Source organism: Oryzias latipes, chromosome 16 (genome assembly GCF_053564925.1).
Source record: "Oryzias latipes strain Hd-rR chromosome 16, Olatipes_Hd-rR_3.1".
NCBI lineage: Eukaryota > Metazoa > Chordata > Actinopteri > Beloniformes > Adrianichthyidae > Oryzias > Oryzias latipes.
Window position 1 is genome coordinate 25,039,001 of NC_136252.1, and position 17,685 is coordinate 25,056,685.

The window sequence follows — 17,685 nt, forward strand, 5'->3', positions numbered from 1 at the left end:
CAGTCTGTATTGATCAACAGCCCCTCCTCAATCTCACATGCATTTTTGAGATAATTGTTACAGAAAAAGCTGGAAACTGCAGCTGTTTTTTTCTAAAAGATGCAATAAAAGTTAAGTTAGAAGATTTAAAAACAGTTTGTGTGTTCGTTGGTTTCAAGACGGTTAACTACAGATCTCCTTGTGCGCTGTCACTCTCACAACCCAATGCATCATGGGAAATGTAGTGCAAAAAACGGCCGAAGATCGGTTTTCGGAGCTTCATTGTTTTGTTCACTTGTTCCACGGTCTGATACCGGATTCTGTGGAAAGCTACACCGCTAAAGACGAGCTTTAGCTGGTATTTTTGTTAGAACTGAGCGACTTTACGAGCTAAATCGGGACAAGGAAGTGAAGACTTTAAGCACTTCTGATTGGTCAGACCGATGACATGTGATTAACCCCCCCAAGAATGATTGGTGGAGACAGTTAAAGGGACGGGACTTTTCCAAAATACAGCCGAAGGTGCAGCCGAATCGCGGTACGTCATTCTTATCAAAATGTTTTTAATAAAATAAAATAAACGCAAAGAAAAAGTATTTTATTTCTTTTATATTCCTAACTGCTCAGTGTTTTATCAGGGCCTGTTTGGATGAACAGAGAGCTAAAATCCTGGATTTTTCCCACGGCACACTTGACCATCTCCCGCGGCACACTGGTTGAAAAACACTGATTTAGGTAATGTGAAGTGGAAAACTATTATAAAAATACTTAATTATTGTTATAATGCAACACTGTGGCTAACTTGTCATCTATTTACTACGGTTACAAGTCCTACTGTTTTTTTTAAAGATTTTTACAAGATCAGTTCAATTCAAGCATGCTTTCTTAATCCAGGAAATCGGTCCTTCACTGTGGAAAGCATAGATGTGCAGCACTTAGTGTGTTAGGAAATCCAAAAGTACCTGTCACTAAAAATACAGTGAGCTGTGCTTTTAAGGGTATGCTTTAGGTTTTCCATAATGGCACAAAATCTATTCAGCTCTGTGATATTTTCTATGACTTTGAAGTATAAGTTTAAACTAGAGTACAATAAGAGAAAATTGTTTACCTGTCATCAACTTTATCAGTAGTTTTTGGTGGAGTTGAGGGATATTTAGTTGTGTTGTGTACAAATGGTCCATTGGTGGCTGGAGGTGTAGTTATGAGAAATGGGGTTCATTGTGTTGTCCTGCAGAATTTAAAACATTGTTAGAGAAGAGAAATTGAATATGAATATACTTTTTTTTTTAATTATGTCAAAGGAGTTTTTAACATTTTGAGTTGGCACAATGATAAAACTACACTTCATCTAACTAAATGTCCATTGAGTCAGTTTAATTCAGGCATCCTAGCTTAATCCACAAAGGGGTGTTTTAAGTTGTGGTCACATTTTGAATTCTTCAGACAATGCTTTTTACAGCTTTGGGCAGCATACGATATATATATATATATATATATATATATATATATATATATATATATATATATATATATATATATATATATATATATATATAGCACTCAATGCCTTAGCAAATACAAAGGTGCCTTTGGCTAAAAACACTGTTGTTAAGTATATAAATATAAAATATATATCATATTTTTTTAAGGGCCTACTTGGGATTTTCCATAATGACACTATATTTTCTTCATTCCCTTGATATTTTCATGACTTTGAAGTATAAAGTAAAACATGAGTAAATAAGATAAAATGGTAGGTTGCCTGTCATCAACTTTATCTGTAGTTTTTTGTGGAGTTGGGGGAAATTTAGTTGTGTTGTGTACAAATGGTCCATTGGTGGCTGGAGGTGTAGTAATGGGAAATGGGGTTCTTTGTGTTGTCCTGCAGAATTCACAGCATTGTTAGATAAGAGAAACTAAATTATAATGGTTAAATGTGTTTTTAACATCCAAAGTTGGCACAATGATAAAACTACACTGTATTTAATAAAATATCCCACCATGAACATGGGCGTCCATCGTCATTCGTGGGAGAAGGGATGAAGTTTATTGGTCTCACTTGAGGACATTGAAGAGAACTTCCATTAACTAGTGGATTAAGATCTATGAAGAGATGAAAAAAAGAACAAATGCAAGAATTTAGGAAACGATAATTAGCATGCTTGGATAATAACCGCGTGATTGAATCACCGTATTTGTCTTGATCTAAACTAAAAGGGTTAAACTTGACCCTTATTTTTAATTCCATGTTCTGTAAATTACACATCAGAGTAGAGCTTCAAGAGCACTTTTCTGTTTAAACTTAGAAAAACAAAATAAGTGGTGTCAAAAAGTTGAATCCCATAATTACAAAATATTTCTCTAGTTGAAGAATTATGGAGGGTATTCAAAATGTGTGTATATATATATATATATATATATATATATATATATATATATATATATATATATATATATATATATATATATATATATATATATATATATATGTATATATATATATGTGTGTATATATATATATGTGTGTATATATATATATATATATATATATAGATATATATATATGTATATATATATATGTGTGTATATATATATATATATATATATATATATATATAGATATATATATATATATATAGATATATATAGATATATATATATATAGATATAGATAGATATGTCAGGATTTAAAGTTTTATCTGGTTGACAGCACTTTTATTCGATGACTCAAATAAAAGGATTCTAAATTTTGCAATTTTACAGTCAAATATTTTTTTAGGTTAACTTGGTAAAATTGTTGACATGCCTTGAAAGTTGAGGGTAAAGATTGCACTTCCTCCTTTGATAAACTCTCTGTCTTGGGTTTCTTCCAAAGATGCAAAAGCTCTGTAACTAATAAGGGGTCCACCGTAGACTGTTTGATTATTCTCATCTACAAAAAGTTGACTTCCAGTCTCACGAGGATTGTTCCACCAAGAGGTTCCTGTTAATGATAAATAATTCAAAAATAAAATGAAAGATTTACTTATAGTTTACATTTTTTTTATGTTGTAGTGGCCTCACCACTTGTGGTGAAACTCCACTGCTTTGTCATCTGCTGCTGAATGCTGGGGGTCTGATCCAGCATTTGAAAAGTCATTTGTTGTCCTAAGCAAGGCCACTGCAATTTATCATCATTATCACCAGACAAGAGTTGCACATACAGTCCAAAATATGTCTTATAAAGTATAACAGCAAAGCGGTAAGCATAACCCTCACTGGAGTACTGCCGGGAACTGTATATTCTGGATTCTGAGGCACTAGTGTTCAGCACTCTCTGAAAGTCATCAATCTGCAGTGTTAAATGTGGACACTCAGTCTCATACAGATTGATGTCATCAACTGAGAAGCCTCCTGTAGAGCGTCCTGCTCCTTTCTGAGCTTCAAACACAACCTGGAAATTCTTAGATGCATTCAAGGAAACATGATGAAGCCTCCAGTGAGATGTTTGAGAACCTAAAGGGGAAAAAAGTAGTAAAAATTTGTTTTTCCCTTAAAATATCTGTGCAGAGAAGTGAACTGTTTAAAAAGCAACAAATCAAATCAACAGTTCAGATGTTGCTTTACCAGTGATCTGCCCCATGAGGCGTCGGGTTCCTGTTAGGTCCTGTTCATTTTCAAACTCTCTGATCCAGATGTTGAGAGTATCAGACTCATTTCCACTGTGGTAATAGTAGAACTGCAGACACTGGATGTGACAGTCTCTTTGGGGAGTCATCCTCTGAGTTTCCAGTTGTGCTGTGTCTCCCTCTTGCCCTGTTGCTGTGCTAACATGCATGAAGTAGCCTATTTCTCCACCTATAACAACACGTCTGTTACAGTGGATGCTACATTCATTAATTACCATGAATTATTTATGGAAAACATTTGTCCGTCATCAGTGGTAAGCTGGTTTTGGAAAATTTGGTTTCCTCTGCACTTTTTACACAGTGGGAAAAAGTTATGTTTTTGTTTAACATAATAAAATTTTAAGTTATTCATTCACTCTTTTATAAATTAAAACTGTATTTTATTTCTGTATGTATTTATGTATTTATCTATTTTAAGACTGAAATATGCTTAAATCAGAACACAAATTATTTGGCATAAGATATTACACATGTATGAGCACTGTACAGAAAAAAAAGGACAAAAGGCAAATATATTTCTGAACTTTATTGTAAAGTCTTGAAATCTTACTGTAGTCTTTGCTTCCACTGGGCAGAGTGGTGTGATCAGAATTTGGACCTCCAGAAACTTGTGTTACCATCTCCCAGCTGATGTTACTCTGAGAACAACGATCCATTCTACACATGGTCCCATTAGAAAAGCCACAGTACCAGTTCAAGGAAATGGTTGAATCTGTTGTGATAGAGAATGAAATGGTTTTAAAAATAGTTTTACTATTTATAAACCATACTGGAATATATTTGCTCAAGAATATATTGTGAAAAACAATTTTTTTTCTGAAATATTGTAGTACCTTTGATCATGAGTATCATGAGTTTAATTTAACCATTTTCCCTTTAAGTTTATTTACAAAACTCCCGTAATGTTCTCATTACCATACTGTTCATTAAGTTTGTATCTTCTTTTAAATCACTTTACAGACATTTGTGATAGCTTTTTCTTAAATTTCTAGCTTTTGGTGTCAGTTACTTGTAGTGTTTTGTTTAATTAAACCTTAAACCTCAATTGACTCGCATGTTACTACCTCTAAGAAGATTAACAACACTGTGATAACTGCAACAGTCACTTCTGTGAAAGTGAGGATGCATTTCCTTGACCTTGACCATGTTAATGTAACGATCCACTCCAATGAAAGTTGTGTTTTTGGAGTTTTTAACTTGTTCTAGTGGCATATTTTTCCATGATGGAAGAGATATACAAAGAAAATTATGCTTAAACTTGTATTTCTGCGTATTTCTTGATTGAAATTGTGGTAAATCAGGAGCAGACGTAAAAAGGCTGTTGCAAAAAGCTTTTTGGTGATGCTGAACCTACTACAGCAGGCCATAAGCTCCCCGCACCAGCCAGCTCAGTGGTCTTGTGGAGGAGTCTCCGCCCTATGACTGTAAGGTAGTGAGTTCAATTCCAGGCCGAATCCCTGCTTGAAATTTAGGATTAAGAGGTTGAATTGAGGAGCTAAACGACCAAATGGTTCTCAAGACCAGCTGTCTGCAGCTCACCTTAGCTCAGGGGTTTGAACAAATTTCACACACTAAATGCGTGACAGCTAATGGAACTTAACTTTAAAATTCCAATGTATCTATTTGTAGACGACTAGATCCTTGTGTTTCTTTGTTTTTCTCGTTCAAGCTGGCATTTGGCTCAAATGCCATTTCAATCGTAAACCATGTGCTAGAAAACTACTTTTTTTTAATTTGGGCTAAAAACAGCATATCATAATTTCAATAACGTTGGGAACACTTACAATAGATCAAAAGATGATTGAAGTGAGACTTTAAATGATTTATTTGCTAAGTTAAATAAATTGTTAGGGGAGATTTAGTCATCAAAGATGTGTACATTGACATTTTTAAGTACTTACTGCAATTGTAGAGACGGTTTAGCTCCAGAACATCATAATAACTCATCTCCAGCCTTTGACCAATTACATTTTGGAATTTGGGGTCTATGGTGATGATGGTAGAACCATTTCCGTTGGTGAAAGCATCTTTGCTGTAGTGCATCACTGACCGATAGTCATACGGTGTTCCATGTGTGGTACTTACATTCCTTAGAACCTTGTCAAAGTTGAACTCTCTACCTTTAAGAAATACATCGAATACATGAATCAGTTTTAAAATACTTAACAAAAACTATTGTAATGAATGCAATTTGTTCAATTATTGATCTACAGTCTATTATTACACAAAGGTGAACACAAAAATCAAAAGCATTGATAATGGATTACTCTGGGAACAAAATATATTTTTTGACATATTAGAAAATTCAACAATTATAAAGTGGTGGATTTTTTTTATTTATGCTATGTATAATTATAATGTCATTTATGTAATAAAAGTTTATAAGAGAATAATATGAATTTGTCATACTGAAAACATTTGTTTCAATAAATTTAAATATAAATTTATTTAATTTATCATTTATGAATTTATATTTTTATAACATAATAAAATGCAAAGATCTTAATTTAATTACAGTGTTGTATGTTGTGAAATTATTTCTCAAACCTTGAATGATGTTGTCCCGTACAATGGTCACATAATCATCTCTGTCGTATCTGGACTGTTCATGATAGAAGCCGAGAGCATGAAGAAACTCATGTTCAACAGTAGCTTTAGTATCACAGCCTGAACCAATGGATAAGACCTGCCCATAGGCAATTCTTCTTCCAATATAAGAATAACAACTGAAGCAACACAAGAAAAAAACATGTCACACTTATCATTTTTAGTTGCACAATTGACAACAAAGTTCCTTTCTATAGTTTGCCTTGTCCTAAGCCAAGATTCCTTTAGGTTCTGTTTTCCACTTTAGGTTCTGTTTTCCACTTTAAGCAGCTGAAGACGTTACCCTGCAGGCTATCTCAAGAGACATCACAAAGTTTCCGTCTCTAAAGTACAACAGTCTGCATTCTTCAAGATTAGAAGTTGCATCATAAAAGTCAGTTTAAAATAGATTCTAGTTTAGTCAGCCTTATTATTGTAACAGTACATTATGGTTGTTGTGTAAAATTAGTTATCAATCTTTTTTGGAAATTATAAACAGTACCCATTGTATCTACGCTTTCAACAAGTCACTTTTAATCATGTGAAATCAATGACACATTTAACTTCTGTGCTCATGTGCGTAACCCTTGTGCTATCTTAGATGACCCCACCCTTAAATTGACGTGTTCTTCTACCATGATAAAGGTGGATAAAGGTGGAAAGATTTCATGTAATCCATGGACACCAGTGAAGATCACAAATCATTAAATAAAAAAGGTTTAGCGCACTGTCTAGTGGGTCTAGATGACCCAACTCCCTATGGTAAAGTGCCTTGGATAGCACAAGGGTTTTAAAGAAGGACAATTTCTGTGGTGCAAATATTACAAAAAGTAACAACAGTTTTGCTAATTCACTTTGAATAATGTGTTATAAATGGTACTAGTAGAATACCGAACAAGACTAAGGCTAAGCGGCACTAAGCATCTCTGCTTGAAGGAAAGAGACACTTACCCGTCTAACTTTTGTATAGAGATGTAAAACTCCTCAGCATCTCGTGGTTTGAAGTCAATACAGGACTTTAATCTGAACTGATCAAGAGCTCTCAGGATGACTCCTTTAGCATTTAAGTCTGCAATTGTTTATAAGAAGTGTGTTATGGAAACAAAAACCTGTTAAAATTCAGTTAATAGTTTCACTTTAAACCCTTTTGTAAACAGCTGTTACACGCTCTGCTCAGTCAAAAAAAAAAGTCTTTGGAGGTTCTTCCTCAAAACTAAACATTATTAAAAAAATTAACAGGTTGCTACATGGACCTCTGCAACTTTCTGTAGCGTATTTAAAAAACGTACACTATCTGATTAATATTAAATTAATGTTAGATGACTACTGACAAACCTAAAGATCCCAACTTAAACTGTGTTGCAAACTGATAAGATTTTATGTTTTTGATCAAAATCTTTACCAAGGGAGACTTCCGGTTATGGCGACCACCTGAGCAGACGCAATAGTCACTGCTCTGCTATCCCGACACTTAAATCCTGCGAAAATACTCCAATCTCTCCCAAAACTTAGGTAAAGGGGTTTGAGAACATAAAAGGAATGCCGAGGGGCAACAAACAAAGGCCGGATACCAACAACCAGCCAAAGCTGACGGACTTTCAAACTCGGAGCAGTTCCCAAAGAACTGAGGCTGGCAACATGGCTGAAGGTAAAGGAGAACGGAACCCGGAGTTGGAGAGATCCAAAGCGGATGAGATCCTGGCTGCCATTGGAGCTATGCGGGATGAGTTCACAACTCGTTTTGATGGAATCGGGACCGCAATCGGAGATATAAAAAAAGAAATGAGTGAGTTCACGGAACGAATCTCGCAAGTGGAGATGCGCACATCACGTGCAGAAGAGGATGTTGCCAGCCTACAGGCCAAAGTGAGCGCGCTGGAGTCCAAACAAAGAGGGATGGAAGACAAACTCCTGGACTTGGAAACCAGATCCAGACAAAATAATCTGAGGCTGGTCGGGCTGCCGGAGGGGGCCGAAGGAGAAGACCCGTACACATTCCTGGAGAAGTGGATCCCGGAGGCATTAAATATGCAGGCGCGAGGAGCGACGGTGAAGATCGAGCGAGCACACCGGGTCGGACCATTGAGGGAACCTGGAGCGCCACCGAGAACATTAATAATGAAGTTCGCAGATTACAGGGAGAAGCAAGCGGTCGCGGTGGCAGCAAAAAACAGCAAAGACATAAAATATAAAGGAAAACAGGTTCGATTTTTCCCGGATTTAGCCACGGGGCTTCACCAGCTGAGGAAGCAGTTTGACCCGGTGCGCCGGGAGCTGCGTAACCGGGGCATTCGGCACGGGCTGATTCATCCTGCAAAACTGCTGGTGACCTACAAAGATCGCACCCACACCTTTAAAAGTCCAGCTGAAGCACAGAAGTTTGTCGAGAATATCCAGGAGGACACAGCGTAAATATATACCCACGGAGATGTCATATATGTGTATTATTAGTGAATAAGCAAGTAATATCGGGGATACCTTTAAAGTTTGTGGCAACAGTTAACGGGGGAGGGAAAGACCATGTTGAAGATAATGAAGATAAGTGGAAAATAATCAGTGAATAAATCTTTTAGAGAACATTTCAGGGTAGATCATGGAGTGTTACTACACGAGATAGCACCAGTGTTCAAACAAAGACGATGGTGAGTGGAGGGACCGATCCTCGCAGGTGTGGAACGGTCCAAGGCGATAACGGGAGACGACTTTCAGGGGGGAGGGGGAGGGTTTTCTTATTTAAACAAAGGGAAAGGGGATTTGTTTTGATGCATGTTCAAGCATCCAGGGTTTTCTGTGCCTCTCTACAAAAAAGTATCAAGTTAATATGTATGTCGTAGTTGAAAATGACACAAGAAGTAAAAATTAAGTTTGTTTCATGGAACTGCAGAGGTCTTCAAAATCCAAACAAAGTTAAACAAGTTATGAACAGAATAAAAGATATGGATGGTCAGGTGGTATTTCTGCAGGAAACTCATCTTCTTGATAAAGATTTGAAAAGTATTAAAAGAAGATGGCAAGGCAGTGTATTTACAGCCCCATTTTCCTCTAATGCAAGAGGAGTTATGATATTAATCCGTAATACAGTTCCTTTTCAAGTAAAAAATATAATAAAAGATAAATGGGGAAGATATCTAATCATTCAAGGTCAATTACTTTCAGAGGATTTATGTTTTGTAAATGTTTATGGCCCTAACATAGATGATGCTAATTTTTTTGAGGATGTTTTTCTTACAATAGCGTCACTCACAGGACAATATATCATAGCAGGTGACTTTAACTGTACTCTAGACCCTAAAATAGACAGATCAACAGGAACAGATCAATCTCACAATAAATGCAGAACGGTTATTCAAGGTTATATTAAAGAGTTGAACTTACTAGACATATGGAGAGAATTAAATCTTAATGATAAGGGCTACTCCTGCTACTCTAGTAAATATAAGACATTTTCCAGGATTGATTATTTCCTAATCTCTTTAGAATTATGTCATAAAATTAACAGTTGTTTTTATGAGTCCATTGTGATCTCAGACCATGCTCCATGTTGTTTAGTATATATGGATAAAAATATTATTAAAGACCCACCCCGGTGGCATTTCCAGCATAAATGGTTACTGGACAAAGAATTTATCAAATATATAGGAAAACATATTGATGAGTATTTCAAATTAAACACGGCGCAGACGTCTGCATGTATAAGATGGGAAGCTTTCAAAGCGGTTCTTAGAGGTCACATCATTAGCTATACAGGTTCAAAATCAAAAAAGTGGAGAGGGGAGAGACAACAGTTGGAACACAAGATTAAAACGCTTCAGGAAAAGGTCAACAAATAAAATAATTTGCAACTGATAAACGAGTTAGCAACTTTAAGAGCAGAATATAATAAACAATCAGCTGGTCGAGCAGCAGCAAGTCTCTTAAGGCTGAAACAATCCTTCTATGATCAAGGTGATAAGGCAGGCAAACTGCTGGCTTGGCAGATAAAACAATTGGAGTTTAAAACACCAATAACATCTATTCTATCAAATGACACAACTCTTGTAAATCCCACTGAAATTAATGAAGCATTTAGAGAATACTATAGTGAGTTATACAATGCAGAAGAGAAAACAAATACTGAAAACATAAACAATTTCTTAGATCAGTTAACCATTCCACCTATATCTGATGACAAAAGAGAGGCTTTAAATCTGGAAATCGGCAAAGAGGAGATTGGACATGCTATTGATAGTCTCAAATCAGGAAAAAAAGCAGGTCCAGATGGTCTCCTAGTTGATTTGTATAAAGAATTTAAAAATAAACTAATAACACCCATATTTGAAATGCTCCAAGAAGCATTTAGAAATAACAATCTCCCCCCATCAATGAACAGTGCGTTGATAATTCTATTACCTAAACCAGGAAAACCCTCAAATAAATGTGAAAATTTTAGACCAATAAGTTTGTTAAACGCTGACCTTAAGATAATCTGTAAACTCTTGGCAACACGACTACAGAATACGTTGCCAAGCATTATTGATAGAGACCAAAATGGCTTTATATCTGGAAGGCAAGGATTTCACAACGTGAGAAGGGTTTTAAATATTATTCATTATAACACAAATAAAGCAGAAACAGGTTTATTGGCACTAGATGCTGAAAAGGCCTTTGATAAGGTCCATTGGCCTTTTCTTTTTAAGGTTATGGACAAATTTGGCTGTGGAACCAACTTTAAAATTTGGGTCCAGATCATATATAAAAATGCCAAGGCAAAAATCTTGACTAACAGGAACACTTCACAGTCAATAAACATAACAAAAGGCTGCAGGCAGGGGTGTCCATTGTCACCTTTGCTATTCACAATGGCAATCGAACCACTAGCAGTAGCAATACGATCCCACACTGGGTTACATGGAATCACGGTGGGTTCAGTTGAACACAAAATAGCTTTATATGCAGATGATGTGATTGTGTTTCTCTCTCAATTAAGAAAATCAATACCTTCTTTAATGGAAATAATCAGAAAATATGGTGATGTCTCTGGATACAGGGTTAACCAAACAAAATCCTCTATTTTATTACTTAATGAAGAAGAAAGAAAAAATCCAACTTCTGAAATTATCCAATTTAATGTAGTTGACAATTTCAAATATCTGGGAATTAACATCAGACCAAGACTAGAACAGGTAGTAGAATCAAATTATGATCCTTTAATGGAAAAGATAAACAGCTCCATAGAGAAATGGATGACACTACCAATTTCAATAATGGGAAGAATAAATATATTAAAGATGAGTGTACTCCCAAAACTGATTTATCTTTTTCAAAACATACCCCTGCCACCACCTCTAGACTTATTTTCAAAACTAAAGAAACTTTTCGCCAGGTTTATATGGAACAACAAAAAAGCAAGACTCCGTCTGACGTTACTATATCTTCCCTTTGACAGAGGAGGACTAAAAAGTCCAAACATTGAATGGTACCACTGGGCTGCACAGATTAGATCTATAATGTTTCATTTTACAGTCAAAAATACACCTCATTGGGTTGAAATGGAATCCCATGATCTAAAGCTGCCCCTCCCATTATTTCTTAACTCAAACACCTCAAAAAAGCTGCGCAAAGAGACAAAGAACCCAATTCTTAAACACATGATACACATATGGTTCAGAGTCTTAAATTACATGAACCAAACTCAACCACTATCACAATACAGCCCAATTTGGGGGAACAAATTCTTCACCCCAGGTAGAGCGGATGCCACCTTTAAAATATGGGCAGCAAAGGGTCTTTCCGCCATCCGGGACTTATATTCTCCAGATTCTGATATCATGATGTCATTTGAAGAATTAAAAAATAAATATGAGTTAAGCAAAAAACATTTTTATAAATTTCTCCAGGTCAGAAACTTTGTTAGAAAAGCACAGAAGACCCTCAACAAACCACCAAGCTCAATTTTAGAAAAGTTCATGGTGAGAGACAGTTCCAAAAAAGGTGCCATTTCTGAGTTTTATAATCTGTTTTTGTCAAATTCAAATGAAAGTTCACAATACAAAGTAAATGCTTGGAAAGAAGATCTCCAAAAACAAATTACAAATGAGGAATGGGAGGCTGCTTGTGCTGCAGCTCAAAAGGTGTCAATTAACTCAAGACTAAAATTAACACAATACAAATGGTTAATGCGTACATATTTAACACCAGCGGATTTAAATATATATAACAGAAATATACCAGATGTTTGCTCCAAATGTATGGAAATGAAAGGAACATTCTTCCACTGTACTTGGGAATGCAAATGTATACAAACTTTTTGGGAAGAGGTGAAAGTCACAATAGAGAAAATTACTTTAAAACAGATCCCACTCGAACCAAAGCTTTTCTTATTAGGTATATTTCCTAAAATACATCACTACAACAAAGATGAGAGGGCGTTTATAAATCTCAGCTTGATTCATGCTAAAATGTGTATTGCTAAACGCTGGAAAAACACTCACAGTCCAAGCATAAACCAATGGTTCCAACAAATGCTGTCAGGGGTCCCTTTAGAAAGAATTACATATATTTTGAAAGACAAAGTAGAAGAATTTGAAAATATATGGCAACCTTTCATACACTTTGTAAGAATATGGATCCTCTGGAATAGAATGTTGATTGTTAATTTGGATGGTACACAGACCTCTGTTTTTTTATTTTTAATTATTATTTTTTCTTCTCTTAATTTTAAGTGTGTTAAGGTTATATTCTTCATTTTGTCAATATCCAAGGAGAGGCACTCTTGTTATTGGGGGGGGGGGGGGGGGTTAAAAAAAGACTGTGAATAAGAGAAAGCATTACCTAAAAACTGTTGATAAAGTTGTAATTTTTGTAATGGCTGACTCAAGTGAAATTTATAATTGTAAATTGTGTTTATGTATTTTTTTTATGACTTTGAAAATTCAATAAAAAGAATGTGGCAAAAAAAAAAAAATCTTTACCAAGGCTTTTGTCCAGGACATATGGGACTGGAGACATGGCAAGGCCCATGACTCAAAATTGCTGCCCATTTGTACATGGATTTTGGTAAAATAGGTTTTCCTTCTGTGCTGACATAAAGACCTTGTTCCAACTTTGCTCCCTTTTTCAACCATAAATCTTTTTCTTGTTTCGGTGCGCTGTGTTGCATTTCTTTTAAAACATCAGCGGGTGCATCTGCAGTCACATCCTCATTTGTGCATATTTCTACATCTTTTGTTGCAGCTTGCTTTGCTGTTGCATCTGCAAAGGCATTCCCTTTAGAAATATGGTCTGTTTTTCGTGTGTGTGCCTCGCACATACATATTGCCACTTTAGATGGTAACATTACAGCAGTCAATAATTCTTTCAGTAAGTCTACATGCGTTACTGGTTTTCCTGTTGATGTTTTAAACCCTCTGTTCTTCCACTGTTGACAAAATAAATGCACTGTAGCAAACGCATATTGGCTATCAGTATAGATTGTAACTGGCTTATCTTTAAACAGTTTGCATGCTTCAGTTAAGGCTGTCAACTCTGCTGATTGTGCTGAGTAATTTCCAGGCAGGGGTCCTGCCTTCAAAACCTTATCTTGAGTTACAACAGCAAAACCCACTTTGTTTCTGCCTGTTTCATCTTTCTTTGCTGACCCATCAACAAAAACTATTTCCCCCTCAGTTAGTGGTACATCTGATAAGTCTGGTCTCGGCTTGTAAACTAAAGTTGTTTCTTGTAAGCAATTATGAGGTTCCCCATCTTCTGGTGTAGGCAGAAGCGTAGCTGGATTCAATGTAGTACACCTTTCAACAGTCAGGTGAGGCTGTGTAACTAATGTAGCTAAACATGATAAGTGTCTTGCTGGTGATAAAAATGTCCTTTTAGTTTGTAATAGTAAAACTGAAACTGCATGCGGCACATACAGAGTAAGCTTGTGGAAAAGCACTACTTCAGCTGAGCTTTCCACTGCCATTGCTGCTGCTATCACTGCTTGAACACAAAGAGGTGTTGCTCCTGCTACAGGATCTAATTTTAAAGAATAAAATGCCGCAGGTCTCTGTTTATCTCCATATTTTTGTAACAAAACAGATGTCATAAATCCATCTCTACAGTCTATAGTTTGACTGAAAGGTTTACTGTAATCTGGAAGAGCTAACACTTTTGTTCTGGCTAATGCTTGTTTTAATTCACAAAATGCTTTTACACCTTGTTCTGTCCATTGAATTTTATCATGAGCTGCCATAGGTGCTCCATAAATCAGTTCTTGCAGTGGGGCTGCTATTTCAGCATAGTTTGGAATCCACATTCGACAGTAATTACATAACCCTAAAAATGACATAATTTGTTTCTTTGTTAAGGGTTGTGGTGCTGATAAAATCGCCACTTTTCTGTCTTCATTTAATTTTCTACCCTGAGATGTTAAAGTATGGCCCAAATATTTAACTTGTGGGGTCCATAGCTGTAATTTATCTTTGTTTACTTTGTTTCCAGTCTCTGCCAAATACGTCAATAAAGCTATGGTGTCTTTTTTACAAAACTCCTGTGAGGTTGATGCTATGAGAATGTCATCTACATAAGTTATGATTTGACTTTTCATGGGGGGCTCAAATCCCGCTAAACAGTTTGAAATAGCATCAGAAAAAATGGTAGGACTTTCTGCATAGCCCTGAGGAAGTCTTGTATAAGTGTACTTATTTCCTTCAAAAGTAAATACAAACCAATATTGACTATCTGGGTGTAAGGGGACTGAGAAAAATGCATTGCTTAGATCGATTACTGAGAACCATTCTGCTCTTGGATCTAAGGTATTTAACAAAGTGTGTGGATCTGGTACATTAGGTGCTCTTTGTACAACTGCATCATTTACTGGTCTCAGATCTTGAACCATCCTCCAAGATGTAGAAGGAGGAGCCTTTTTAACTGGGAAAATTGGTGTGTTACAAGGTGACTCTGGGCACTGTACTAACACTCCTGCTTTGTACAGTTCATCTATCAGAGGCCTTATTCCCTCTTTTGCATCATCCTTTAAAGGATATTGTTTTTTAATGACCACTGGTGGGCATCCTTTAATTAACCCTACATCTGCTGGCCCTTTAGTCCAAAGTGACTTTGGAAGATCTTTAAGAGAATCTTCCTTTTCCTCTGTCAACATAATTTTCACTCATCTTCTTCTGTCAGTCAGATGCACATTAGCCTGTGTAATCACTACCCAGTTTAGTGCAATCCTTTTAAACTTAGTTTCAGGATTGGTAGAAATTCCAGTTTCCGGATCAGTCTGCCAGTCCAAAGTATAGGTCACTTCCTGCACATGTTCTTTCTTCCCATTTTTCTCGTGAACCTTTAGTACAAGAAATAAATGGAACTGCATCTGCCATTTGTTTCCAACTTGTCACTCTTTCTGTATACATTACATTTTTTGCTTCTGGTGTAACCGTCACAGTACAGAAACTAGTTTTATCTTTCCAATAAAAATCATTTATTGTACATTTTTGAAAACCTAGTTTACTAACTGCTTCATCATATCTCCTATCAGGGCCAGGAGACTTTTTGCATCTTAACATGACATACAGATTTTCTGGAGACATAAAATCTGCATGGGGTGACACTCTGGCTTTTGCTTTCTCCATTAAGTTTTTTGCAGTCTGTCCAAGATCAGTTTTCGGTAGATCTAAAGTCCAATAATAGTGTGGTTCACCTCTGCCTTCTAGCACACAGATGTCTGTATCTGGGCAACGTCGTGCTTGCATCCCCCCTTCTCTGGTGGGGTAAATTCCTAACTTTAATCTTATCATGACATCTCTCCCTAAAAGATTGAAAGGACAGTTTGGTGCTAAAACCACAGGAATGCTTGTTGTTTCATTAGTGTCAGGATTTTCAAAACAAACTGGTTTACTCAAATGTTTAGTTTCAATTTGACCATCTGCAGATCTCATTTGTATTGTTTTATTTGACTTAGGAAAATCATTGTAATGACTTCTTATCACAGTTCTACAAGCCCCTGAGTCACAAAGAAAAACAAACGGTTGTCCCTGAACATAAAAAGTTATTTCTGGCTTTTCAATAAGACAGACTTCAGTGAGATCTAAAAATTCATCACAAATTGCTTGAATGTCTGGTTCAGATTCATCGTTAATCTTGTCAGTACTTCTACCATCTAGTCAATCTGATTTCTTCCTTTCAGGACAATCTCTCAACCAATGATCTCTCTGTCCACAAATCCAACATCCATCATCAACCTGCTCTGACCCTCTGTTGCCACTTCCTCTAAACCTTCCTCTAAAACTTCCTTTAAAATTTCCTTTTCCACGACCACGCCCTTGGCCACGTCCACGATTTCTTCCTCTGTTCATATTCCTTCCAAAAAACACATCACTATTTTCCTCCTGCCAAAAAGTATCTACACTTTGATTTCTAAATTTCTTCTTATTCACCATCACTTTTTCTGCATCAACAGCAAAATTCATAAACTGTTGTAGCACTCCTGTAGGTAGATCAATGTAATGCTTCCTTATCCAGTCTGCAATCTCTGGTCTCATAGCTTGCAGTAAAGCTTGTTTCAGCTGCTGTCCATAGGCACCATCATCATTATCATCATCTCTGAGTCCACTGTTAGCTTTAAAAACTTCTTCAAATCTGACTCTAAAATCAGACACTAACTCTCCATCTTTTTGTTTAGTTTGACCAATCTTTCCATAATCAGGTCTCATTGGAAAGGCTTCTCTGATTCTTTGACCTAAAAGTGTAAGACTTTGAATTAACTCTTGACTGTTATGTGGAAGAGGTCTGGGTGGATCATCATCATCCATAGGATTCCAATTTCCCTTTACTTTTGCCCAGTCTGCTTTCATAGCAGTCATCCAGGCTTGCTGACATTCAATGCCATTCAGATGGTAAGCTCTCTGAACTTCCATCATTTGCTCATGAAAATCCTGTGGATTTTCCCTGTGAGAGATAACTCCCTACTGCCTTCTTAACATCCTCCACTGTCCAGGTCCTAAACACAAGAAGTGTAGGTCTCTGGCCATCTTCTCCAGCTCTAGGATTGGGCACTTCAATCATTGGAAATGTCTCAGCAAATTCAGATGACCCTCCAGCTTCTTCCAAACCAACCCCCATAGTTTTACTCCATTCAAGTTTTTTCCCTTTTCCTCTTAACGTCATTTTTTCTTTTTCTGGTTTATTTAAAGTCAGTGGCGGGTAAAGACCCGTCAAGGAAGGAGCAGTTGGACCCTCATAGGGAGGAGGAGAGAAAACGGCTGGATTCTGTTCCCCCCATTTTTCATCATGCCCCTGCTCACCCTGCAGCTCAGTTGCAGCCTGCTGCAGGGGTCTCGGTCTTATCACAACTGATTCATCATCCTCTTTTTTAGCAATCAGACAAGCTTCCCTAGTTTTACTTTTCTAAATGCCATTCTTTCTTTTTGTTGCTTCATTTAACCACAGTTTTGCACAAATTAATTGTTCACTATTTTTTGTTTCTTTCTTATTT

At 36.4% G+C, this 17,685-nt stretch overlaps 1 protein-coding gene across 1 annotated transcript; it reads right to left on the reverse strand.

Annotated features, from left to right (window-relative positions):
• Nucleotides 1–2,759: 2,759 nt before the first annotated feature.
• Nucleotides 2,760–13,232, reverse strand: LOC105357310 (meprin A subunit beta-like). Its single transcript, XM_023964130.1, has 8 exons — nt 13,184–13,232; nt 7,185–7,302; nt 6,195–6,373; nt 5,549–5,767; nt 4,198–4,359; nt 3,586–3,816; nt 3,043–3,474; nt 2,760–2,962 (listed from the first exon to the last, which is right to left on the reverse strand). The coding sequence occupies exons 1-8, from the start codon at nt 13,230–13,232 to the stop codon at nt 2,760–2,762; spliced, it is 1,593 nt and encodes a 530-aa protein (XP_023819898.1).
• Nucleotides 13,233–17,685: the final 4,453 nt, after the last annotated feature.